We start from the raw sequence: 27,539 nt of genomic DNA, 5'->3' as shown, positions 1-27,539 counted from the left end.
ACAAAAACGCAATTAGCGCAAAAAAAATAAAAAAAATAGCAAATGTACACCAAAAAGCAATAGAACACAATGATAAATAACCCCCTATGTACCTTACAAACCCAATCTGCAGACAGTCACCAGGGACACACCGTCACAGTTGCCCTTGGGTAGATTACAGAAGAAAACCCGTAAAGACACTCGTCTGATTAAAACAAAGAGAAGACCGACGTTAAAAATTACTTTACTTTTAATGCATTTTTAGGAAGGAGGCCATTATCCGGAGAGGTAGACAGCATGCCAAAGAATGTGTTACTGTAGATGTCATTAGACAAGGGGATTCACAGCAGTCATTGGATTTCGGAACTCACAAGGTGAAGTTGGCATCAAGCGAGCAGGATAAGCAGCGCTGTATAGATAATCACATTTGGTGCTACAAAGTTTTCCCTTATCCGAAATAACAAAAAAGTGTGCAGCCAACTAACCCCCCCCCCTCCCCCACAGTCTATGGAAATATATTCATATGTATATTAAATACAGAATACAAATACAAACAGATATAATACACATAGAAAGTTAGATACATATATGTATAAAAAAAAGTGCAAAGCTTAAAAAGTGTAGACGCCTGGGGGTTGTTTTGTCGCCCGTCATCCATTAGCCGATTCTTGGTTTTGTTTGCAGTAGACCAGCATACGTTCCTATGAATGATGAATGAGCTTTCTCCTTGGAATTCTTGTGCTTGACACAATTCCTTCCTATTCCCCTGTCCCCCGCAACGAAACCAAGAAGGACTAACAGTGGCACGTCCGAACAAAGTGCGTGTACAACACAATCTCAATTAGCCCAAAGAAGATGACCGGTGGCCTTTTTTTTTTTTAATCTTTTTACTCAAAGTCAGCAACATTTGTAATCAATATCTGAAAGTCTGAATGCTTTGCTTTCATCTATGGACGGCTCGGATGATCAATCTTGTAGCTGACAAGACCCTTTTCAATTACACCATAATGTCGGACAGTCTTAAGACAACTACAAATAATACATCTATCTTCCGCTTTGGCAAAAAGGTGATGACTGTGTGAAATAATATAAACTGACCCCTACCCTTCCTGGCTTGGACATGGTTGTAAGCTGCTATCATGATGTTCAATGAAGGCAAAAGTGCAGACTTATCCATCAATATCACCCTAAAGGGCTTTGCTAACAGTCTTAATCCGATGGAAAACTTTTTTTTTTAATCAACTGGTGCCAGAAAGTTAAACAGATTTGTAAATTACTTCTATTAAAAAATCTTAATCCTTCCAGTACTTATTAGCATCTGAATACTACAGAGGAAATTCTTTTCTTTTTGGAACAGTGCTCTCTGCTGAATCACGAGCACAGTGCTCTCTGCTGACATCTCTGTCCATTTTAGGAACTGTCCATTTTCTCCTACTCTGGACAGTTCTTAAAATGGACAGAGACGTCAGCAGAGAGCACTGTGCTCGTGATTCAGCAGAGAGCTCGGTGTTCCAAAAAGAAAAGAATTTCTTCTGTAGTACTCAGTAACTAATAAGTACTGGAAGGATTAAGATTTTTTTAATACAAGTAATTTACAAATCTGTTTAACTTTCTGGCACCAGTTTTAAGGATAAGTTCACACGTAACAACAACAACAAAAAAATTCTGCAGTGGATTTTGATACCATTGACTTCAATGGGTCAGCGGAAAATCTGCAAATCTGCCACTATTGCAAACCCACTGGTATCAAAGCAAGCAGATTAGTTATGGGGGAACCTACCCATAAATGGGGTTTTGCAAGATAAGAGAGAAAAGGGTCCTCTCAGAAGCAGCACCACTGATGTCTAGGCCTAAATGCAGTATTGCAATACTTCTCATAGACTACGATTCATATTGGTATGCTTTCCAGGAAACACAACCCTTTTTTTCATATCTTGCACAACCACCTTAAAGGACAACTGTAGTGGAGCACTTTTATATATTCCCGTGCCCGTGCCTCAAACATAAACTTATACATACCTTGCTACGAGCCCCCGTTGGTCTGGCACAGGCCTCATGGTCCGGAAGTGCTGACGTCATTCCACTTCCTGGGTAAGGGGACGCCGCAGAGCTCTGGCCGACTTCTCACATGACAGTGGGCTCAGCCTATCACCGGCCGGGGTGGGACATCGCTGCGGCTGGTGACCTGCGACTTTTTGTGCGACTTTTTGCACAGCTTCGCTCCCCGACCACCTGCCCACATTTACCACCCACCCACTAGCTATTACAGGATTACAACTCCCAGCATGCCCTTACAGTGAGGACATGCTGGGAGTTGTAGTCCCAACATCTTGCAGGCAGGTTGTAGATGTGAGTGGGTGTCGGGGAGCGGAGCTGTGCAAAAAGTCACACGTGCAACTTTTTAAAAAATGCTGTCATAGTTTTACTGAAAAAATCTCCCTGTATGGGTCTTCCCATCATAGCAGAGTTTAACACTCAACAATGTCTGGAAGTCCCATAGACAGTGAATGGAGCAGTGGTCGGGCATGGCCAATACCATTTCAATCAGGAGACAATTGACCTCCATTCTCGTGATCAGTGGGGGTCCTAGTAGCTGGGCCCCCACCGATCATCTAGTTATTCCCTATCTTGTGAATAGTTCTTAATCTTAGGGTAACTGTTCACGCCACAAATTTCACTAGACATATCACGATTATACCAAATGCATAAAGATACACGGTTGAGTGGTAGCAGCTATAAGTCGCATCCCCAGGCCTGAACCCATCAGGTCTACTAGTTTAGCCATTGCTATCTACATTGAAAATATATCACATAATTTTCAAGTATACAAAGGCAGCAAACTTTTTATATACAATAACTACTCCATTTCCAAATGACGTATGGGGCAGAGGTTTCCGTGATGCTAGCGGCATATCAACGGGTAACGTAGGATGTATGATATCTGATGTCAGTCTTTAGTTATGAACAGAGGTTAATAATTTAGTCATTGTCAGTTGTGAGTGAGTACATGACCAGATGACTGTGTAGACTGTGTAGACATGACCAGATGACTGTGTAGACTGTGTAGACATGACCAGATGACTGTGTAGACTGTGTAGACATGACCAGATGACTGTGTAGACTGTGTAGACATGACCAGATGACTGTGTAGACATGACCAGATGACTGTGTAGAATCGTCCACGTAACAAGTCGAGTCTGAGTACAACGCCAGTGCACACAGAGCAGATGTAGTATTAGAAAGCATGAATGGTGAGGCTAGTCAAGGAGACAGGCTCTGTGAGGTTGTAGTGTCCTCTGTGGGCAGTATTTCGATACTACTGTCTGGCTGACTGGGGGACACACTGTCGGTGAGATCTAGTTCATGGACCTGGCTCGGAGAGAGGGGCTGTGGTGGGCTGGCTGTGTCCGTGCTGGGTGCTGGACTCTTCGCATCTGCCATGCCGAGCAGCTCTTTTATATTAAAAGGTAATTCCTGCAAACAGAGAAAAATGTAGATGAAAGAAGGTAGTTTAATGCTCTTGTAAATTAACCCAATGGTTCCCATAGATATTTCTGAGATAGAACAGGGTCTCAAATTACAACTAAACATCACAAGAGAGATGAAATCCAGCCTGGTGGTGTAGCGGATACCCAGATACTGCACCTGGGATCTATGTTTAGGATAAATTTCTCTACACTGCATTTTCCGCTACAATGTCCTTGCACTGTTGTTTATTTTGCATTAAATTCAAGGAGATTTCATTCCCCAGTTTTGGTGGATAATAGAGCAGAAGAACAAGGGAAGATACAGGAATACAATTATACTCAAAGCTGAATGTGAGAAGTGAACGAGAAGAAGAGACAAGCTTTCTATATTGCCTCCTATTCTTAGGCATGCAAATGGAAGACCCCCTTTCTATTAATAGGTGGGAGTGCCAAATCCCAACCTCAGACATTAAAGGGGTACTCCACCCCTAGACATCTTATCCCCTATCCCCACAATCTTCCTGCTGCACCCGGCATTCATTTAGAGTGTTGGGTGCAGCACTGGGGGCTCGTGACGTCACGGCCGCGCCCCCTCAATGAAAGTCTATGAGAGGGGGCGTGACAGCCATCACGCCCCCTCCCATAGGCTTGCATTGAGGAGGTGTGGCTGACGTCACGAGCCTCCACCCCGCATCGCCAGTCATCCGGCACAGAGCAAAGTTCGCTCCGTGCACCGGATGTCTGGGGTGCCGCAGCCGCGGGACCACCGTGATCAGACATCTTATCCTCTTTCCTTTGGGGGCAATATTTAGCCCATTATTGTATTTACCCAGCACTATAGAAGAATTTTGTTGTAATATAATGCAATCGCTGCATATGTGATGTTACAGCTGTATGATTTTTAAGCAGACTGTGAGATCTCCTATATATTTGCACTAGCTCTCATTTTTGATTTGTATCACAGCGTCTACTTTAAAATAATTTTTAAACTGAGTACCTGTCATCAAATTTCTTTTGATATTTTGTATATTACTGTATTACAAACAACTTTCTCATTTCCTGTATAAATTTTTTTATTTTATTTCTATTTGCATTTTGAAAAAATGACAACTAGGGGTCTCCCTACGTGTCCCGGCCACAAGTCTCTTATAGCGTTTGGACTCACCCTGGCCTGCAAAGAGGGCAGAAGTGGTCCCCTAGCAGGCTTCAGTGACGTTGTGGTTGCTGGTGAATGTACACTTTCTCCAGCCCGGGGCTTGACAACAGGTAAAAAACAGAGTTTTTTAAAGCTCGTAAAACAGGGTGGGAAGGGTGTTAGGAGTAGTTAGGGACTATCATCTGAGCTAGTTTAGAAAAGATTGTTTTGTGACAGGTACTCTTTAATCGCTGTGAGTTTTAGGGTACGTTCACAAATACAGGATCCTGCGCAGATTTGATGCGCAGGATCGGAACTGCAGATTAGAAGCTGTGCTCAGTCATTTAGTTTACATTGAAATCTGCAGCAGAAAATCTTGTGCATCAAATCTGCGTACGTGTGAACGTACCCTTATATGGATAAAGAGGTGTTGTTATGAACTCATTTCTAAATGTACAAATTATTCCACAGTTATAATACAAAGTAACAAAACCAAAACAAACATCAAAGAATGGGGCACCGGGCTCTCTATTGTGAAGGGAAACAGTATGTGTATAGACTTCCAAAACTACTATAGAGCCAGATCTAATCCAATATGGGGTCTGGCCAGTGAATGGGAGGCGATGAAGAGGTCAATAAGCACTGGCAGGGATGCGACGTTAGCAGCAATAACCCCTGTACTCACCTGACAGTGTGCCAGCTGCTGATTCAGGGCTTCAGCCCGACACAGAATGTCCTCCACGCTCATCTTCATGGTCAGCTCATTAATGTGCTGAACAGGAGCAAAGACAACAAGGAAAAAGGGTTTGTAAAGTGAAATGGAGGGGAGCAATAATACACTGAGAGCAAAACAAATTACAGGCATGATAACATAAAACAATACCGGGTGGAGATAGTTATGAGCTCTAACTTTTATTCAGGTAAAAAAAAGAAAAGTTATAAGACTGTTCCTCCTGGTTACATTGCTATAACCGCTCTGCAAGCAAATGTGTTACTTTACGACTTTGTTACAATTGTATTTAAAATATCTTACAAATATTACATTAAAAAAATGCAATAACTGCTAAAGTAGGGACAGGACACAAAAAATGGAGCCCACAATAATAATTTTGTGTGTGTGTTTTTTTCACTTGTATTTCTTTATTTTTTAGGTAGGACTACTACTTCCAGCATGGAACACACTGTTCTATGATGGGAGTAGTAGTACCTGTACTAATAGACATATCACCACGGGTCCGTTGCAATCCTCCTGTATAATGTATAGATGTGGCCGTCCGCTCTTCTTCAGTCCCCTGCACTGCCGTATATATAACCCTATTGATATTTCCCGCAGAGAGCTGTGATTGGCCAGATGGTTCCAGCCAATCACAACTCTTTGTGGGAAATATGTATAGGTGTATAGATACGTCAGTGCAGGGGACCATAGAAGAGCGGCCGGCCGCATCTATAAATTATACAGGAGGATCACAGCGGGTGTCAGGAGTGACACTCGCTGTGATCTGTCCTTAACTGCAGGTACTTCTACTCCCAACATGGAGCACACTCTGCTCAATGCTGGGAGCTGTAGTACCTGCATTAATAGACAGATCGCAACAGGTGTCAGAAGTTACACTCTCTGCGATCTGTCTATTAATGCAGGAGCAGAGTGTGCTCCATGTTGGAAGTAGTAGTACCTGCAGTTAAGGAACAGATCACAATCCTGACACCCGATGCGATCGTCCTATCTATTGCAGAGATCTATTGCTTGCATCTCTGCTCTGTACTCCGGCTGGCCACTCACTCATTCATATTTCCATCTGAGAGCGGGGACTGTCTGCCACCATCCTGCCAATCCACATTGCCTATTCATATCACTGGCCGGTCGGAGTATAATGCAGAGATGCGAGCGTGGATAGAGTTGCTCTGCATCTCTGCTATATTATGGACGATGGCATCGGGCGATAAGTCTATTAGTACAGGTACTACAACTCCACACCATCTTAATCCCCTTGTGCCATTATTCCCCCCTCCGATCCCCCTCGGCCAATATATGAGATACATACAATAACACCCTCCCATACTGCGGTGTTGCACTTAGTTTAACATGCTTACCAGGCCTGTGTCTATCCCATTCGGCGGGAGCTGGAGGGCTGCACTGATAGGGTGACGTCCTTCTGCGCTGTGCCGACACCTCCACGCAACGTCAGAGACGTGACACGTCAGGCCTGGCAGCCACTGCAGCTCACGTAACGTGGCCATGGTCGCAGCTCTCGCCGCCGTACAATATATTGAGCAGCCATTGCGGAGTCCAATCCCCACTCTGCGCTGAGAAATACTGGCCAATGCATGGCCGGTATTTGTCAGCGAATTGCCGTACCCCCACATAACCCTTGGCGTACCCTTGGTTGAGAACCCCTGGTGTATAGGGAGACATGTCACTTAAAGGGGTACTCCAGTGGAAAACTATTTTTTTCTAGTCAACTGGTGCCAGAAAGTTAAACAGATTTGTAAATTACTTCTATTTAAAATTTGAATCCTTCCAGTACTTATCAGCTTCTGTATGCTTCAGGGGAAGTTGTTCTTTTCTGTTTGACCACAGTGCTCTCTGCTGACACCTCTGTCCATGTCCGGAACTGTTTAGAGCAGGAGCAAATCCCCAAAGCAAACTTCTCCTGCTCTAGACAGCTCCTGACATGGACAGAGGTGGCAGCAGAGAGCACTGTGGTCAGACAGAAAAGAACAACTTCCTCTGGAGCATACAGCAGCTGATAAGTACTGGAAGAATTAAGATTTTTTTAATAGAAGTAATTTATAAATGTGTATAACTATCTGGCACCAGTTGATTAGAAAAAAAAATGTGTTTACCACCGGAGTACCCCTTTAGGACCCGTCCCAATGACTAGCTATACGCGTCCTGGTGTTTTTTTTTATTTATTTTTTTTTTAAAGCTAAAATTCTCTGAAATGCCCAAGCATCATAGAGTGATTCATAGTGTTCCGGGATCCTGCTTCCTGCTCCTGTTTAATCCTGCATGTGGATTGGCCCGCATATAACAAATGACAGGTTCCCTTAAATGGGTACTCCGGTGCTTAAACATCTTATCCCCTATCCAAAGGACAGGGGATAAGATGCCTGATTGCGGGAGTCCCGCAGCTGGGGACCCCCGGGATCAGGCACCCCGTTTGTAATCAGTGCCCGGAGCGTGTTCGCTCCGGGACTGATTACCGGCGACCGGAGGGACGGCGGCGTGTGACGTCACGCCTCCGCCCCCGTGTGACGTCATGCTCCGCCCCCAATGCAAGCTGCAGGCTTGCATTGAGGGGCGGAGCGTGACGTCACACGGGGGCGGAGGCGTGACATCACACGCCGCCCGCCCTGCGGTCGACCATAATCAGACCCGGAGCGAACGCGCTCCGGGCACTGATTACAAACGGGGTGCCGCGTGCATGATCCCGGGGGTCCCCAGCTGCGGGACTCCCATAATCAGGCATCTTATCCCCTGTCCTTTGGATAGGGGATAAGATGTTTAAGCACCGGAGTACCCCTTTAAAGTTAAGCCCCTAAATATGGTTTATATAATTTTCTTTGCAGTAGGACATTACGATGAACTGATAAAGAGGCCTATAGCATCTTATATGTTCCGCGTCCAGCATCACTTACTTTAAGGATCTCATTGAAGCCATAGTCAGAGTTCATTAACGCTTCCCGCTCTGAATCGAGTATGCCGCAAGCGACGAGAAGATGGAAGTTAGGACACGGCAGCCCCGTCCACAGCACCTTGATGCAAATACAAACAAGGGGAAGATGACTTCTTTGCAGGAATATTATTATAACAGATCTGATTTGGCACCGTTAATTGTGTCTGCAGATTTCACACCGAACATCTGATATGTGGGCAGCATGAAGCTGTTCAGAGCAATACTCACATGGTGACAAAAAAGGGATTTATTACTCTGAGGAACGATAATCTATGGATGCTGACAACACTAAAGATTGGCAGGTTTTATAACCACTGACCGCTCATCATGTAATAGCAAGACTGTAAAGAAGGGGTTAAAGTAGACTGCGGCAAGTGGTGTGGGTCATTTATACACATATTGATATGCACTAGTGCCAGATAACCAATACAATACAATTCCTTTAATTATTTTATTTACTTATATAGTGCAGACATATTCTGCACCACATTGGATCTGTCCCAATTGGCGCTCACAGTCTAACTATCCCAATTTTTAGTACTGTGGGCGGAAATCTGAGCACCCGGAAGACACCGACTAATAAAGGAAGGGAGAACATACAAACTCCTTGCATATGTTGTCTCGCATGGATCTAAGCCAAGGAGTCCAAAGCTGAAAGGCAACAATGCTAAGCATGGAGCCGATGTAATGAGAAATTCTGTGTCTTGACAAGTTCTGTGTCCCGATCAGCTGATGAAAGTGCTGAGTCAGCACAGCTGCCAGCACAGACACTGTGATTGCACTGTGATTGGTTGATGGGAGGGTGTGTCTGCTCACTGCAAAAATCACACTGTTTCGCATCCTCTAGACAAGCCTAGACAAGCATGGACACAGATTTTTGCAAACCCTGAGAGATTAGGTTTTGAAAAGATGTGTGTCCTGGAAAAGCTGGGTACATGAGAGAATAGGGTTTGTAAACAAGTGTGTCCTGGAAAAGCTGGGTACTTGAGAGATTATGTCTCCTGGAAAAGCTGGGTACATGAGAGATTAGGGTTTGAAAAGATGTGTGTCCTGGAAAAAGTTGGGTACATAAGAAATTAGGGTTTGAAAAGATGTGTGTCCTGGAAAAGTTGGGTACATAAGAAATTAGGGTTTGAAAAGATGTGTCCTGGAAAAGTTGGGTACATGAAAGATTAGGGTTTGAAAAGATGTGTGTCCAGTCTCAATAAATAAGGGTTAGGGTTTGCAAAAATCTGTGTCTCTGCTTGTGTAGGCTTGTCTAGAAGCTCGAAACTGTGTGATCTCTGCAGTGAGCAGACACACTCCCATCAACCAATCACAGTGCAATCACAGTGTCTGTGCTGGCAGCTCTGCTGACTCAGCACTTTCAACAGCTGATCGGGACATAGAACTTGTCAAGACACACAATTTCTCATTACACCGGTATAGATAACCGTTACCAGACTTTAGACATAGTGTCATTACCTATCATTATCTATCACTGTGTTTCCCAACCAGGGTGCCTCCAGCTGTTGCAAAACTACAACTCCCAACATGCCCGGACAGCCTTTGGCTGTCCGGGCATGTTGGGAGTTGTAGTTTTGCAACAGCTGGAGGCCCCCTGGCTGGGAAGCAGTGTTCTATCACATCAGGGGACCACCACAGCCAGTTCATGTCTTCCCATACAGAAGGCATGAACTGAGATTATATTTGTATTACTAGTTGCTGGTGCTTACCTCCCATAGGAGAAGTGTATCTTGGAAGGAGAATTCCCGTTTGAACCAAATGAGCAGCCACCTGAAGCAGCAACTTAGGTTTCCAGATTCTTTTGAATCTAATAGAAGATAGTAAAATAAATATAAAAAATAAATAAATAAAAATCAATGTTCATAAAATATTCATTACTGTTAAAATAAATAAATAATAGATAAATAAAATAAAATAAATATATATCTATCTTTCATTGTGGGTGGGAGGCGAGCACTGTTATCTGTAACGCATAAAGATATGGGGATCTGTATTCAATTTACTTTCTACACACAAATCGGTCCATTTTACAGCAATGGCTGCGCCAAATCTTACTTCCCAGTCTGAGAGATGGGTTAGTGCAGATGCTGCCTGTAGTCTGAGTATATCCACTTTATAATGGAGCAGCAGAACCAAATGTAATGGCAGGGCTTTCCCGGGCTAATATGATTAATGGCTTATGGTCAGGATAGGCCATAGTTTGCAGGTCGGTGGGGTGCAGACACCCAGGACCCTCGCTGATCAGGCCTCTGCACTACACAGTGAACGGAGCCAGAAGCAATAGGTTCTGTTCACTGTGTAGTGGCAGCACCACGTAAATGCGAGCTAAGTGCCCAGTCAAGTGAATGGGAGCAGGGCTGCAGTAACCAGGCCTGGACTACATCTGTATATGACCCCTGACACCCTCCATTTCCTATGTGCAATACCTACATGACCCCTGAAAACCTCAATTCCCCATGTGCAATACCTCAATGACCTCTGACAACCTGCATTTTTCATGTGCCCTACCCAAACTACACCAACAACGTCCGTCATGTTTAGGCCAAACATGTGCTGGAAAACAACGCACTCCCTTTTTGCTCTTTTTTTGTTTTTTTTTAATACTACAAAAGTTATGCTATAGAGCAGTGATTCTCAACCTGTGGCCGTTAACCCCTTAACGACGCAGGACGTATATTTACGTCCTGCGCCGGCTCCCGCGATATGAAGCGGGATCGCGCCGCGATCCTGCATCATCTCGCGTCGGTCCCGGCGCTCATCAACGGCCGGGACCCGCGGCTAATACCACACATCGCCGATCGCGGCGATGTGCGGTATTAACCCTTTAGAAGCGGCGGTCAAAGCTGACCGCCGCTTCTAAAGTGAAATTGAAAGTGACCCGGCTGCTCAGTCAGGCTGTTCGGGACCGGTGAAATCGCGGCGTCCCGAACAGCTGACCGGACACCGGGAGGGCCCTTACCTGCCTCCTCGGTGTCCGATCGGTGAATGACTGCTCCGTGCCTGAGATCCAGGCAGGAGCAGTCAAGCGCCGATAATGCTGATCACAGGCGTGTTAATACACACCAGTGATCAGCATAGGAGATCAGTGTGTGCAGTGTTATAGGTCCCTATGGGATAATAATGATCAGCATAGGAGATCAGTGTGTGCAGTGTTATAGGTCCCTATGGGACCTATAACACTGCAAAAAAAATGTAAAAAAAAAGTGTTAATAAAGGTCATTTAACCCCTTCCCTAATAAAAGTTTGAATCACCCCCCTTTTCCCATAAAAAAAAATAAAACAGTGTAAAAAAAAATAAAAATAAACATATGTGGTATCGCCGCGTGCGTAAATGTCCGAACTATAAAAATATATCATTAATTAAACCGCACGGTCAATGGCGTACGCGCAAAAAAATTCCAAAGTCCAAAAAAGCGTCTTTTGGTCACTTTTTATACCATAAAAATAAAAATGTTCATAAAAATGAATAAAAAGTGATAAAAAAAGTCTGATCAAAACAAAAATCATAACGATAAAAACTTCAGATCACGGTGCAAAAAATGAGTCCCCATACCGCCCTATACATGGAAAAATAAAAAGTTATAGGGGTCAGAAGATGACATTTTTAAACGTATACATTTTCCTGCATGTAGTTATGATTTTTTTCCAGAAGTGCGACAAAATCAAACCTATATAAGTAGGGGATCATTTTAACCGTATGGACCTACAGAATAATGATAAGGTGTAATTTTTACCGAAATATGCACTGCGTAGAAACGGAAGCCCCCAAAAGTTACAAAATGGCGTTTTTTTTTTTAATTTTGTCGCACAATTATTTTTTTTTCCGTTTCGCCGTGCATTTGTGGGTAAAATGGCTAATGTCACTGGAAAGTAGAATTGGCGACGCAAAAAATAAGCCATAATATGGATTTTTAGGTGGAAAATTGAAAGGGTTATGATTTTTAAAAGGTAAGGAGGAAAAAACGAAAGTGCAAAAACAGAAAAACCCTGAGTCCTTAAGGGGTTAAAGGGGTACTCTGGTGGAAACCTTTTTTTTTTTTTAAATCAACTTGTGCCAGAAAATTTTTAAACAGATTTGTAAATGACTTCTATTAAAAAATCTTTACCCTTCCAGTACCTTTTAGCAGCTGTATGCTACAGAGGAAATTCTTTTCAATTTGAATTTCTTTTTTTGTCTAGTCCACAGTGCTCTCTGGTGACACCTGATGCCCGTATCAGGAACTGTCCAGAGCAGGAGAAAATCATCATAGCAAACCTATGCTGCTCTGGACAGTTCCTGACACGGACAGAGGTATCAGCAGAGAGCACTGTGGACAACACAAAAACGAAATTCAAAAAGAAAAGAATTTCCTCTGAAAACATTTTTAATAGAAGTCATTTACAAATCTGTTTAATTTTCTGGCATCAGTTCATTTATAAAAAAAAAATAATAATTTCCACCGGAGTACCCCTTTAAGTTGTTGCAACTCCCAGTCGGATCCAGCTCCCACAAAACTACAACTCGAGTTGTGGTTTTGCAACAGCTGGGAGAGCAACAGGATGGGGATCACTGCTGTAGAGGTTCAAGTTTTTATATATATATATATATATATATATATATATATATATATATATATATGTATACACACATATACACACACACATATATATATATATATATATATATATATATATATATATATAGATAGATAGATAGCATCACCAGCATTTTACCCTTATAAACTGTTCAGTCTGAGTCCCCTACAAACGGGTCCTCATAGCTAAGCTTTCGCACTGTAACATGGGTAGAGATACTGGGGGACATTTATCAATGTTGGTGTAAGGTAGAAAAGATTTTACCCGTTTGCTTGGTGTATTGTTTGCACAGTTGCTCAAAATTTAAGAAAAAGGACTTGATAAATTTTGTGCAATTATAGAAACCAGTGGGCTTCAGAGATTGGTTTAAGCTTTGTGCTCTAGCATAGACACTATTGTACGTGTCCTATTAGGTGGTGTAGGTTTGCGGGGGGGGGAAAAAAAGTAGGCAAAAAAAAAAAAAAAAAAAAAAAAAACTTCTAAATTTAATTTGCCCAAATAATAAATACAGCTCCACTGCAAAAAGTGGTGTAAGTTGCACCAAACAGTAGACAACTTTGAAAGATGTTCTAACTAAAATTGCCAAAAAAAATGCAATTGTGCAAAATGATAAATGTCCCTCACTGAGATTATCTGCAGTCATGTGCAAACTTTTACGTTTTCAGTAGAGTTTAGCTTTATCCGCAGTACACACACATATACATAATAAATCAATATATCACCAGCATTTTCCCCTTGTATATAACATAAGAAGAAGTTATCTGCAATTAACGTGTAATGTCTGAACAATGATCCTGCTCAGGGATCAGCTGTGGAGACTGTTAAAGAAGAGGCTACTTCTACTTAGAGCAGCAGCCTGGGCTCCCTGTACTCTCAGCCCGGTCTGGCCGTACAGTGTCCCCGACATTGTTGAGGAGCTGCTTTTGGGAAAGAATGTGGCTGCAGCCTCTGGGGACCGATTTGGCAGAGGAAAACTTTTAATGTAAAAGAGTGGGGAAAAAAAGTACTATACCAACAAATAGTTAACAAATGCTGGTGTTAAATCAGATGTAATGGAAATATTGGGTTTAAGGGCTAGCAAATTCATCTGAATGATTAAAGGGGTACTCCACTGGAAAACATTTTTTTTTTAAATCAACTAGTGCCAGAAAGTTAAACAGATTTGTAAATTACTTCTATATAAAAATCTTATCCCTTCCAGTACTTGTAAGCTGCTGTTTGCTCCACAGGAAGTTCTTTTCTTTTTGAATTTCCTTTCTGTCTAACCACAGAGCTCTCTGCTGACACCTCTGTCCATGTCAGGAACTGTCCAGAGCAGGACAGGTTTGCTATGGGGATTTGCTTCTACTCTGGACAGTTCCTAAAATTGATAGAGGTGTCAGAGAGCACTGTGGTCAGACAGAAAGGAAATTCAAAAATAAAAGAACTTCCTGTGGAGCATACAGCAGCTGATAAGTATTGGAAGGTTTAAGATTTTTTTTTAAAATAGTAATTTATAAATCTGTATAACTTTCTGACACCAGTTGATTTAAAAAAAAAAAAATACAATTTTTATTTTGTACTCACTGTAAAATCTCTTTCTTGTAGCCTTCATTGGGGGACACAGAGACCATGGGTATATGCTCTTGCCACTAGGAGGCGCTAACACTAGGGAAAAAAAGTGGTCTCCTCCCTGGCAGGATATACCTGCTCACTGGAAGTGAGGTAATCAGTTTTGCCACAAAGCAGTAGGAGAAGCCAACCAAGAGACAAGTCCGAAGGACCATAGAAAGGAATCCCAGAGAAACACTCAAGAACCGGAAAAGGCTATCCAGAGAAGAAGGAAGAAATGGATGGGTGCTGTGTCCCCCAATGAAGGCTACGAGAACGAGATTTTACGACGAGTACAAAAAAAATCTCCTTTTCTCATTGGGGGACACAGAGACCATGGGATGTACCAAAGCAGTCCTTGGGGTGGGAAGAACAACACCAGAGGGATTCCGTCCGGAGACTGAACCCCAGCCGGCCGTAAGACTCACAGACAAGACCCTGGGCTAAAAGGATGCCAAGGAAGGGACCGTCCTTAGAAGAGAAGAGACTCTAAATCAACAGGCCACAGAGAGAGACAAGAAGAGGTGATGCAGAGACCCGATGGGCCGAACCAACCTTGAAGGAGAAACTAACTCCACGAACCACAGAACAACACAGAGCGAGAGCGACAAGCGAACGACAATAGAACCCCATACAGAGGACCAACCCAAACCAGAGAACTAGGCGAGAAAAACCAGGGAGAGCCAAAGGCGAGTCAGTCAAGGTGAAGACCAGAAAGCTCTGGAAAAGAGAGACGGAAATCGTCTCCGGAGAGGCATGGTGTAGAACATCCGAACCAAAAAGCTGTAGGCGCCAAAAAAAAAACACTGTCCCAGGGGCACAGCGTGAGCACCCGGGGAGAAGAGCGGACTCGGAGAGGACACCACACAGGCTGAACAGCGGGAAGAAACCACAGCCATGCTGCAGATGAAAAATAGCCCGACTCGAACAACCCGGTAGGCAGACTTGCCATCCAACCCCAGAGTAAATGGACCCCAAAGGAGGAAAAGGAAAGTAAGGAGTAACCTGGAAAACCGGAACATCGACATGGAACTGGAGACTCTCAAGACACCGGAAGGTGCCCCACCTGTAGGGGGAGCAAAACCAACAACCGCGAAACGCTCCGGAAAACATACTGCTATGTCAGGACAAGAAGAGGAGCGGTACAGAACGACCGCCCCACAATGGAATCGTGGAGAAGTCTGGGCCAAGGCACTACACGAAGGCCCGAAGGACTAGGAGGACAGACCAAGAATATAAGGTACACTATAGCAGTCTAGAAGAGAGCCAAAAACAAGAATGAATTGGTCTTGGACCCAGCGGTCAGAGTGAACCAGAGCACTCCCAGCAAGGTCTCGTCAGGATGGAAATTAAGGGAAAAGCAATAGGGGACCCAGCTGGAACTCCCAGGTTCTGGGCACAAGAAGGTTACTCCAAAGATCTTTTGGAGTAACCTTCTTGTGCCCAGAACCTGGCAGTCAGTGGCAGTGTAGCGCCACTGACACTGACAAAAGGAAGGATGAGCACACCCTTCCTGGATATTGCGCCAAGGAACGAAGAGAGCAATGGCAGACTGGCCGTCGCTGAGCTATACACGATTGCATAAAACCCTCCTACAGAGGAAAATGTCCTAGCTGCATGAGCAGCAGTAGACAACCAGAAACAGGAGAACAATGCTGCAATAGTGAGCAGTAAGCACACAAGCAGAGTCGGCCAAAAGCACTTCCGATCGCTCCCAGCAAAAAAACAAAGGCTCAGCAATGTACCCGACCATGTAGGGGGGAGTGCGAGATGGTTCCATCTTGGCAGAAGAAAGTGCTCAGTGAAATAGTCCCCCTAAGTGGAAGGGAAAACAAGGGGAGGTCGAGACGAAACTCAGGCACTGACCGTGCCAAGCTTCCTGATCCCAGTACCCCCTGTGGAAGGTAATTTCACAAGAGCGCAATGTACTACAATTAAAGGATCAAAGCACTGGGTGGACGTAGCCCCCTGGGATCCTGCAAAAAAAAAAAAAAAAGGGGGGGGGGGGCAGATGGTGCAGCCACAGAGCCATCCTGGCCAATGAGAATAAGGCAACAGAGCAGGCGCCTGAGGCACCCGGTACAGGAACCCAGGAAGATACCTGTTGGTATGTGGGGGGGGCTGCAGAACAGGCCGTCGCCCCAGGAGGCCCCATGCCGAACAGGGGTGCTCAACCGCAACAGACCTGTGGAAAAAATTACACAGGAAGGCCTGAGGTACACCCCACCGAAAAGGAGGAGAGGAAAGGTCTACATGAGCAGGGTGTCCAGAGCATATGTATGTACACAGACATGAGTACCTCATGATAGTAGAGGGGTACCAAGACTGCCACCACAAAGGGAACCACAGACATCCAAATGTCCGGAAGCTTGTAAAATAATCTCAGCACTCAACGGCGTGCCACAACATTGCCCTGAGAAGACTGGAGTGCAGCCGATCTGATGGGCGACTCTCAAGCAGAAGAAAGTCAGTCCCGTGTACCTGCAGGGGACCCTCTTCCAGATTTCTCCCACCAGCAGTGAGGTACTGGAAACCCCAGCCATGCACATGGCAGCCCAGGGATGGGAGACCGACTGTGTCTGAAACCGTGCAGACAACAGTCTGGCTGAACGAGTACACCTCCAGGTACTGGCGAAAAAGGAACAACAGTCAAATTGCCGATCTCAGTGCCCCCTTGGTCGTAGGTGGGAGGACGGGGAGGCCTAAAAGTCAGGGATAGAATCCCTGCCACAGTAAACATGGCATGGTACGCAGCGTAAGGGGAAACCAGGCACGGAATGTAACCCCGGAATCGCCAGGGACCGTGTAACAGCCCGCCACGGTTCGCATATGCTCCCTCACAGAGTGAGGGCAAAAAACATGGAAAAAAAAGGCAAACTCCATATACAGTCCCAGAAAAGGACCCAGCAGATATTAATCTGATAAAAACAGATATTATGGGCAAAAAACTGTAATAGCTATGAGCTGCCACAGAGGGAGCCACAAAAAAACACAATACCATTAACAGCTGCTAGAGAGCGTTTTCCAGTCAAAGAGACCAGAGGAAGACAATTTTTTGTTTTTTTTGTTTTATTTTTAAATGAACCTGGCATTAACCCCAGGAGCCCAAGCCTGGACTGGACGTGCTACGGGGGGGGGGGGGGGGGGGGAGTAGAGGGGCGGAGCTAAACTCCGTCTGAGAGAGGTGCGCCGATCCTTGCCTGTCAGGACGGGAGAAGAGAGGAACTGCGGGTGTCCGGTGCCTAAGCAGTAAATCGCGCGTCCTGGCAAGTCGCCGCACAGCTGCACTAAGCCAGCAGCTGGAGGAGAAATGGCCCTGAACCAGGGAGTCAGAAGAGGGAGACAGCCTCTGACATCCCTGGTAGCATGAACAACTACTGCAGCGCCCTAAGCCTGAAGGGCTCGCTGTGGGAGGAGGGGCGGAGCTAAGCTCCGTTCATGAGAGGCGCAGAAAGGCGCTGGGCTTTTCCTGTCCGGCACTCCCAAGACAGCGCCGACAGAGGGGGGAAAGTCCTCCCTCAGTTAGTCTCCAGATTCCCGCTCGAGTACGGGGAGAAGGGGGAGGAGCTGCCTGCGCCATAATGGGTCTCGCTGCCCAGAAAGCGCAGGAGGAGATCTGACAAGCTGAAGTAAAGAAAATCAGCGGCTGCAGAAAATACAGGGAGCCGCTGCAAAAGCCGGCGGCTGCTCTTAGACAGGAATGGCTGCCGAAACTGTGAGTCCACTGACGGGCAGGTGCAGGGGGGAGGGGCTGATATACTCACCCACGGTCTTCATATACCCAGACGGCTTCAACCAGCTTATGGCCACGCTGCATCATACCAGGCTAAGATAGCGGGGCGAGCAGGGGCAGTGGTGGACCCGGACCCAGGGTACAAGCTCTAGGCGCTGGCCGTTGGCGAGAAGGGGTTAACAGTACATACTCTATGTCTGTCCCCCTTTATCGCATATGGGGGAACAGGCAGCGCCATGCTTCTGAACCCCCACCTGAAAATGAGAAACAAAAGTGAGGAGAAAAGCTAACTAAACAGCCCTTATTAGAAAATACTAAAAAAAAGACCGGGTCTGGGGAGCTCCCAGACATGTGTCTTGCCTCCTACTGACACTAGATAAATCTGATAACCTCCCTTCCAGTGGGCGGGTATGTCCTGCCAGGGAGGAGCCGAATTTTTTTCCTAGTGTCAGAACCTCCTAGTGGCAAGAGTATATATATATACCCATGGTCTCTGTGTCCCCCAATGAAGAGCGTCCGAGAAAAAATGTTTCCCAGTGGAGTACCCCTTTAAATGTATTATGAACAGCATTTGATGCAGCAGTGCGCCCCTAGTTCTCTGCTAGACTAGACCCATATACAGCTGGGTGTAAGTGCTGCCAACCTCTGCCAGGTCCACAGCTGCACAAGATATAGATCGGTATACAAACCCAGAAAATCACAGAGGGCAGGATCCAGGACTCGCACCAAAAGGTTGAGCTGGGACAGCTGCCTCTTCATACTTTCTTGGCTCTCTTCAAAGTTGTGGTGCTGAGATGCAGGAGAAACAAATCAATGCATTGATCACAAGCAGCTCTCCCTACACACTGACTGCATTGAGCGGTAACTGTAGCTGTCAGCAAATACTAGGCGGTTATATAGCTAGTAAAATTCCTCTGCACAGGCATGAATGGGACCTGACAAATGGTGAATTATGAGACAGGAGAAGAAAAAAAAAAAGGAGCCACAAGCAGCGGCCTCAGATACAGATTAGAAAGTCGTTTTCCTTTGACCCGTTCAGCGTCCATTCAGCTTTATTTATGCATTTTTCTTTTTTTTGCGCCGAACAAACCCTGAAAGGGTTAAAGGGGTATTCCAGGGAAAAAAATTTTTATATATATATCAACTGGCTCCAGAAAGTTAAAGGGGTTATCCAGGAAAAAACTTTTTTATATATATCAACTGGCTCCAGAAAGTTAAACAGATTTGTAAATTACTTCTATTAAAAAAATCTTAATCCTTTCAGTACTTATGAGCTTCTGAAGTTAAGGTTGTTCTTTTCTGTCTAAGTGTTCTCTGATGACACGTGACTCGGAAACTGCCCAGTTTCCCCATAGTAAACCTCTTCTAAACTGGGCGTTTCCCGAGACATGTGTCATCAGAGAACACTTAGACAGAATAGAACAACCTTAACTTCAGAAGCTCATAAGTACTAAAAGGATTAAGATTTTTTAATAGAAGTAATTTACAAATCTGTTTAACTTTCTGGAGCCAGTTGATATATATATATATATAAATAAAAAGTTTTTTCCTGGAATACCCCTTTAAACAGATTTGTAAATTACTTCTATTAAAAAATCTTAATCATTTCAGTACTTATGAGCTTCTGAAGTTAAGGTTGTTCTTTTCTGTCTAAGTGCTCTATGGTGACACGTGTCGCCGGAAACGCCCAGTTTAGAAGAGGTTTGCTATGGGGATTTGCTTCTAAACTGGGCGTTTCCCGAGACACGTGTCATCAGAGAGCACTTAGACATAAAAGAACAACCTTAACTTCAGAAGCTCATAGGTACTGAAAGGATTAAGATTTTTTAATAGAAGTAATTTACAAATCTGTTTAACTTTGATATATATATATATATATATATATATATATATATATATATATAAAAAAAAGAAAAGTTTTTCCCTGGATAAGCCCTTTAAAGCACAACTGACAATGCTGGGTCCCAACAGACCCCATTGACTTGAATGGGGCCCGTCAGGTGCTCGGTATTGTACAAGAGTTGAGTGGGGGGGGGGGGGGAAAGGGACATGCAGTTTTTTTTTCCCGCTCTAGTACAATCAGCGACTGAGCCCCCCTTTAGGGAAGCACAATGGTAGGGCAGTGTTTCCCAACCAGGGTGCCCCCAGCTGTTGCAAAACTACAACTCCCAGCATGCCCGGACAGCTGAAGGATCCCATTGACAGCATGTCCGGGCATGCTGGGAGTTGTAGTTTTGCAACAGCTGGAGGCACCCTGGTTGGGAAATGCAGCCTTAGGCGGACTGTATTTACTTGTCCTATTCAAGATGATGGTCCTAATAAACAATGCTTCTGATTGTAGCAGGAGTAGGTTAACTGGAACCAACCAGAATAGTCTTTTATGTTATTTCTCATGGTGATGTCTTTGGTTGCAAGTGAAGTAAAAACCTAACTTTAGGTGTTACTGTATTTAAAAAGTACCTGTCACCTAATAAACTGTTCTAAACTATTTCAGGTAATGTTCCCTAACTACTCCTAACACCCCTCCCACCCTGAAATTTTTTTATATAGCTTTAAAATTCTCTGTATCATACCTTTATTCTTGCTCACATAGTGCAATTTCCCAGCAGGAGAAAGTGGGCGTTTCCCAGCAGGCATGACATCACTGAAGCCTGCTGGGGGACCACTTCCGCCCTCACGTTGTTGCAGTGCTGTGATGAATAGAAGACCTCAGGCTTTGCGCATGTTTCAGTCTGTGTTGCTATCAGTGAGGCTCTCCTGCAGGTTTCAGTCTGCGCAGCTTTCTGCGAGAATCTGTGGAGCTTTCACTTTCTGTGCAGCTGTCAATCAAGCTCAGTGCAGAGAAACACTTCCTGAGTTTGGACTCCTGCCAGGCCGGGAGCAGACCAAACTCACTGTATTAATTGTGTCAGGGAACAGAACAGAGCCACCTTGTGGCTGTTTTTTATATTACATTTTAAACATATTTATGCTGATAATTTTAAAAGCAAGTAAATAGGAAAGTGTCTGCTAATTACACAAGGAACACTATATTAAAAGTTTTATTTGGCGACAGGTACTCTTTAACGTCAATATAATTCTTCCACCCTGGCCAAGAAACTGAGATAAATAATGGGAATAATATGTCATCCCCCATAAGTCTGGTATGTAGAGACACCTAAAGCAGATGTTCAGTCTGTGTCCCCTACAAACAGGTCCTCATAGCTTATCTGTAGTGGCTCCGGTGTGTGTGAATGCACTCTAAGGTAGGGTCATGCGAAGCTGCTCATAGGGTCCGATTTCCCGCCGGCAGTCAAAAGCGGACACATACAGCTACCCAGCTGCAGCAGGGAGCCCTCTCTTGTGACTGCTGTTGGTGCATCCACAGCGTGAAATACACTGCGGATGCCCCAACAGCAGTCACAAGAGCGAGCTCCTTGCTGCGGCTGGGTAGCTGTGTGTGTCCGCTTGTGACTGCCGGTGGGAAATTGGACCCTAAGAAGACATTAGACCAGTGTTTCCCAACCAGGGTGACTCCAGCTGTTGGAAAACTACAACTTCCAGCATGCTGGGAGTTTTAGTTTTGCAACAGCTGGAGGCACCATGATTGGGAAACACTGGGTTAGACTGTTGGTGTTGTCCATTGAAACTAGCAGGTCTTTAGCCGGGTGCTCCATGCAACAACCTTTAGAAAAGTAAAAGAGTATGTGATGTAGTATAAAACTTACCACCATCTCCATGAACCCAGTGAAGCACCAGAAGGCATCCACCTCATTCTGCATGACATACAATATGGGGGAGAGGAGGTCGCTCATTCCTTGAACATACCCTGAGCAGGGAAAATAGACATTTCATTAAAATGAGCTAATCCTGCAATCCCACAGGTAGGAGCCGCTATCCCTGTGATGTTTAGAGGGACAAACAGAGCAATAGAGAAGAAATGTGAGACCTGAGGACTTAATTAAAGGGGTACTACGGCGCTAAGAGGGGATAAGATGCCTGATTGCGGGGTCCCGCCACTTGGGACCCCCGTGATCTTGCAAGCAGCAAACCGTTACAATCAGTCCCCAGAGCACGTTCGCTCAGGGTCTGATTACTGGTGATCACGGGGCCTTGATCGCCAGTAATCAGATCCTGAGCGAACATGCATCCTTTAGATAGGGGATAAGATGTCTTAGTGCCAGAGTACCCCTTTAAGCTGGTCATATACATGACATTAAAGGGGTTAACCAGGATTAAAAAAAACAGAGCTGATTTCTTCTAGAAACAGCGCCACTCTTGACCGCAGGTTGTGTGTGGTGTTGCAGCTTAGTTCCGTTGAAGTGAATAGGGCCAAATTGTAATACCACACACAACCTGAGGACAGGTGTGGTGCTGTGTTTGGAAGAAATTCTCTTTACGGCAATTTGCAGTGATAATTTAGATGGTCGCACAAAAGTTTCAATCAGCCAATAAATGAAGGTTTGCTTGTTGGGCTGTTGATATCTGGCCTTTTCACACTTGCCTATTATCAGGAAAGGGGACTCCTAGGAATGATAGTTTACCTGCTAATTAGTCCGTGTAAAAGGGCCTAACAGGGTTATCCAGTATTGGAAAATCAGAGTTAATTTCTTCAAGACAGTGCCACACCTATCCAAAGGTTGTGTGTGGTATTGCAAGCTGGCTGAATTCACTTCCATGTTACTAAGCTGCAATACAAACAAAACCTGAGGAAATCAGCTCTGCTTTTCTAAATCTGAAAAACCCCTTTAAAAAATGAAGTTAAAGGGGTACTCCGCTCCTCAGCATTTGGAACAAACTGTTCCGAACGCTGGAACTGGCACTGGGAGCTCGTGACGTCATAGCCCTGCCCCCTCGTGAAGTCACGCCCCGCCCCCTCAATGCAAGTCTATGGGAGGGGGCTTGACATTTGTTCCAAATGCTTAGCAGCAGAGTGCCCCTTTAAAGGGGAAGTTCAGGGAACTTAACTTTTTAGACACTTATCCCCATCCACAGGACAAATCGTTGTGGCAAATCAATAACCACAACAATGCTCCGCCTGTGTTTGGTTGAGTGGGCCGTCACTTGCGTTCGGTCAGGAACGTGGGGGCTAGAGTGCGGCAAGGACGTCTGAGTAGCTGGGGTGCCTTAAGGAGATCGGGGGGGGGGGGGGGGGGGACCCTGCGGTCAGACACTAACGCCGCCCCCCCCCACAATCAGACACTTTAGTTCCCTAGACTACCTCTTTAAATACAGTAAAAGGGCAGACAGGAAGTCCAGAAACAAAATCATGTGACTACTATTTAAAGGGGTTATCCAGGAAAAAACTTTTTTTTTATAATATTAACTGGCTCCAGAAAGTTAAACAGATTTGTAAATTACCTCTATTAAAAAATCTTAATCCTTTCAGTACTTATGAGCTTCTGAAGTTAAGGTTGTTCTTTTCTGTCTAAGTGCTCTCTGATGAAACGTATCTCGGGAACCGCCCAGTTTAGAAGTGAATTCCCATAGCAAACCTCTTCTAAACTGGGCGGTTCACGAGACACGTGTCATCAGAGAGCACTTAGACAGAAAAGAACAACCTTAACTTCAGAAGCTCATAAGTACTGAAAGGATTAAGATTTTTTAATAGAAGTAATTTACAAATCTGTTTAACTTTCTGGAGCCAGTTGATATATATATATATATATATATATATATATATAAACATGTTTTCCTGGATAACCCCTTTAATCTGTCCAATGCAATCTGTAGGCATTTTGGAATGGCACTGTCATACAGTCACTACTTTGCAAGCACTGCATTTGGCATGATCTGGGCACACAGTAATACATACCTCAGCTGCTGCTAAACCTTTGTAGATTTGAAGATGTAATTCACTATTTAATCAGTGACGCACATGGAGTTGTGTATTACAAGAATTCCAGTTCTCCTTCTATACATTATTAACTATTTTAGGAGTCATTTTGGAGTTCCATGACCTGCACTCACTTTTGGCGGTCTTATAAAAGCTCCAAAACAACCATAATATCCAACATAAATGTAAAAATAAAATCACAGCAGTCTCAATCTCCGGGGCAAAACTATGGATATTTATGTTAAAGACTATACATTACCCAGATCAAAATTATACATGCAGTATGTCATCAAGGCATCATTGAGAAGGCAGAGTCCTGGGTTGTCATTCCCCTCATAGAACTTGTTGTTCCGGTCTGTACGGCTGACATCTCTTTCTGCAATACAATACGAAATATATACAAGATCAGAACTTCAAAATATGTATTATTTCAGCTATATGTACACAGTAATATACATTCTACATTATACATGACTCTACAGTGGAATGAGACCTGTAGGTTGTGTTACTAGAAATTAAAGGGGTTCTCCACTGGCCAGCGTTTGGAACATTTAGTTCCGAACGCTGTGGGTGCGCTGCGGGGGTCGGCAATGCCCCCTTAATGTAAGTCTATGGGAGGGGGTGTGGCTGTCAGCTCTAAGAAGTGAGGGAGGAAGTTCCCACATGAGATGTGAGGGCAAGGGAACGCCCCTCCTCCTCAGTGAACTGCTTACAGTATGAGCACCATAAAGAGAATTAGGAGCCTTAAAAGGATAAAAACCAGGACTTAAGGATCAGCACCAGGTAAAGAGTAAGGCTGGAGCATTTTTTTTTCTTTTCTCTTGTGACAGGTACACTTTTAGGCCAGGTTCACACCACGGAATCTATGCCAAAAATGCTGGAGATCCAAAAGGTGGCCAGTGCTGGGACCATGTGGACTGCATTACTGTCTCCATACACAGCAATGCATTTCTGAGCGGATCTACCGAAAGGGATTCCGTAGTGTGAACCCGGACTAAAGCTGAAAACTGTTGGTGAATTATAGAATTTAGCATAGACATTAGGTTGTAACTTTCTTATATCCCTGCAGTGATAAAATGTTAGGATACTGACCAATCAAACTGCGGTAACCTCTCAGCAGAGAATTCCTCTTCTCCTGGTCTTCGGTCACAGATTTCCACTGCAGCTTCATACGGAAATACTCATCCCTGGAAACAGCAAGACAAACACTGAAACATGTGCTGAACAGTGTCCCACGGAGATGGCACCGAGCCCGTGCTATCTACCCGCTTTGCTTGGTTCTGTTACAGTTTACAATTTGTAAGCTGCGTGGGAGAGGCAGCATTAACCCTTATATCCCCAAAGCTTTTCCCTCATTTATACCATGTAACTACATAATCCAATACCTTCCATCAGTGAGGTACATGTGGCATGAGGAACATCTACAGTAAAGAAGACAACGTGGGCAGATAACCAATGAAAAAAAAAAGCCCTTGGGAAAAAAAAAAAAAATTATATATATATATATATTTATTTACAAATTTATAAATGTATGTTTTTATTTGATTGCATCTAATTTGGTGTCGTAGATAAAATAAATATAATTGTCATATACAGTGATCCCTCAACTTACAATGGCCTCAACATACAATAGTTTCAACATACAATGGTCTTTTCTGGACCATTGTAACTTGAAACCGGACTCAACATACAATGCTATGGAATCTGCGAAACGTGTCAATGGCTGGAAGAACCGACCAATTAGAATGGACAATTCATTGGTAAAACCCCTGTATTCCTAAAGTGCATGCACTGGTAGCGCCCCCTACAGTACAGGGAGGTATTACATGTTGTGTACTCTTTACCTGTACCAGGGTTAGCTGCTCCTTTGGACACCAGGTGATGGCGGCTCCATGTTACTTTTTTTAGGACACTGTGTTCTGTACAGGACCCTGAAGAAGCTCCTGTCCTCTACATAGACCAGTGTTTCCCAAAGAGGGTGCCTCCAGCTGTTGCAAAACTACAACTCCAAGCATGCCCGGACAGCCGAAGGCTGTCCGGGCATGCTGGGAGTTGTAATTTTGCAACAGCTGGAGGCTCCCTGCTTGGGAAACACTGACATAGACAGTGATTTACAGCTCCCAGCAGATCTTTCTTACTTTTATATGTAAGGATTTGCTTTATCTGTATTAGTTATCTACCTATTTTCCTTTAATCCTCACTTTTTCCTATTTTTGGATGACATTTTGGGGGTTTCAGAACCAATTAGAAGGTTTCCATAGAGTTATGGTCTCAACATACAATGGTTTCAACATACAATGATCGTCCTGGAACCAATTAATATTGTAACGTGAGGAACTACTGTATTATTTCTATTAAAGTGGGTTCACACTGCATTTTTGCTTCTGTTCCCATTTTCTAAACTTGAAAAAAGGGAAAAAAAACATATATATATATATATATATATATATATATACGGCATATACATATATATATGTGTTACTTGATATTAAACATTTCTGTATTTGGAGTAAAAGGGGATGTCCGAAAAAATTTCTAATCCCCAATGTACAAGGGATACATATCTGATCACGGGGGTCCGACCGTTAGGACGCTGGGCTTCTGTACTCTGGTATCTTTGGCGCTCCTATACAAATTAATAAGTGTCTAATAACAAATATGGCCCTGATGCTAAAAACTGCTGCTGCTGTATGTCATTCAACAGAATCGGTTTCCCATTAATTTACATTATCCATAAAAAAAAAAAAATATTGTAACCCATCTATATTTTTGGGGGCCGTACACAATAGTTTAGTTAAATGTTTTTGCATACAGCAAAATTAAAGGTACTGTTTTAGAGCAGTAGAATGGAGTCAAAAAGGTGGTATAATCCCAGCCTTATTATTATCAGGGCTCATTGCTGACCATAGGTTAGGTCTTTGACTACTTTCACCAGTAATAACTTTATAATGGGCACAGGAGATTGTGGCACGATGATCTCCCATCTAATACACAGGGTTGTCTATAGCCTATTCCTTTGGGTTTCTAGTTTGCTCCCACATTCCAAAAACAATGGCTTCCTATGACATTGACCCCAGGGTAAGTGTATGATATGATTACACAGTGGTCCCTCTAGTTACAATGGGGGGTATTTATCAAAGGATTTATGTGTTTTTTTCACGTAACTTTGGTGCAATACTTTGGCGCAGTTTCTTTTTGCGCCAAAGTTTGGCGCATCTTCTCCACTGTCATTTTTACAACTTTCTCAAAATCATACGGTCCGGTGTGTGATTTCAACTTTAGTCAATAATTCATCATTTGCGCCAATTGATCTTTGGCGCAAATCCCGTTTTTTTTGGCGCAAATCCCGCCAAGAAATTTTGCACATGGAAAACACACTTAGCAATGTCAGAAAATGTAAAGGCGTCAAAATCCATTAAAACATTTTTTTTGTGAAAGCAGCGACGCCTCCAGGGCTGCGCAATACTGTCCTGCGACATTGTTGTCTCTGAGGAACCTTCACCCTCCGTTGAGCCAGCATTGGACATGGCCGCACAGGTTCAGGAAAGGTAAGCGCTAAAGC

The 27,539-nt window shown here is 44.1% G+C and overlaps 1 protein-coding gene across 7 annotated transcripts in view; it reads right to left on the bottom strand.

Annotated features, from left to right (window-relative positions):
• Positions 1-1,546: 1,546 nt before the first annotated feature.
• Positions 1,547-27,539, bottom strand: part of TBC1D17 (TBC1 domain family member 17) — a 92,959-nt gene continuing 66,966 nt past the window's right edge. For all 7 annotated transcript variants that reach the window (XM_056544627.1, XM_056544631.1, XM_056544628.1 and 4 more), the window contains 8 exons: positions 25,070-25,164; positions 24,237-24,353; positions 21,870-21,970; positions 18,852-18,951; positions 9,974-10,071; positions 8,221-8,337; positions 5,267-5,353; positions 1,547-3,453 (listed from right to left, as the gene is read on the bottom strand). In XM_056544627.1, coding sequence (XP_056400602.1) covers positions 3,241-3,453; positions 5,267-5,353; positions 8,221-8,337; positions 9,974-10,071; positions 18,852-18,951; positions 21,870-21,970; positions 24,237-24,353; positions 25,070-25,164 — 928 coding nt within the window. In that variant the 3' untranslated portion in view covers positions 1,547-3,240. The remainder of the gene's footprint in view (positions 3,454-5,266; positions 5,354-8,220; positions 8,338-9,973; positions 10,072-18,851; positions 18,952-21,869; positions 21,971-24,236; positions 24,354-25,069; positions 25,165-27,539) is intronic.

Source organism: Hyla sarda, chromosome 10 (assembly GCF_029499605.1).
Source record: "Hyla sarda isolate aHylSar1 chromosome 10, aHylSar1.hap1, whole genome shotgun sequence".
Classification (NCBI taxonomy): Eukaryota; Metazoa; Chordata; class Amphibia; order Anura; family Hylidae; genus Hyla; species Hyla sarda.
This window is presented reverse-complemented; position numbering and strand designations above follow the sequence as displayed.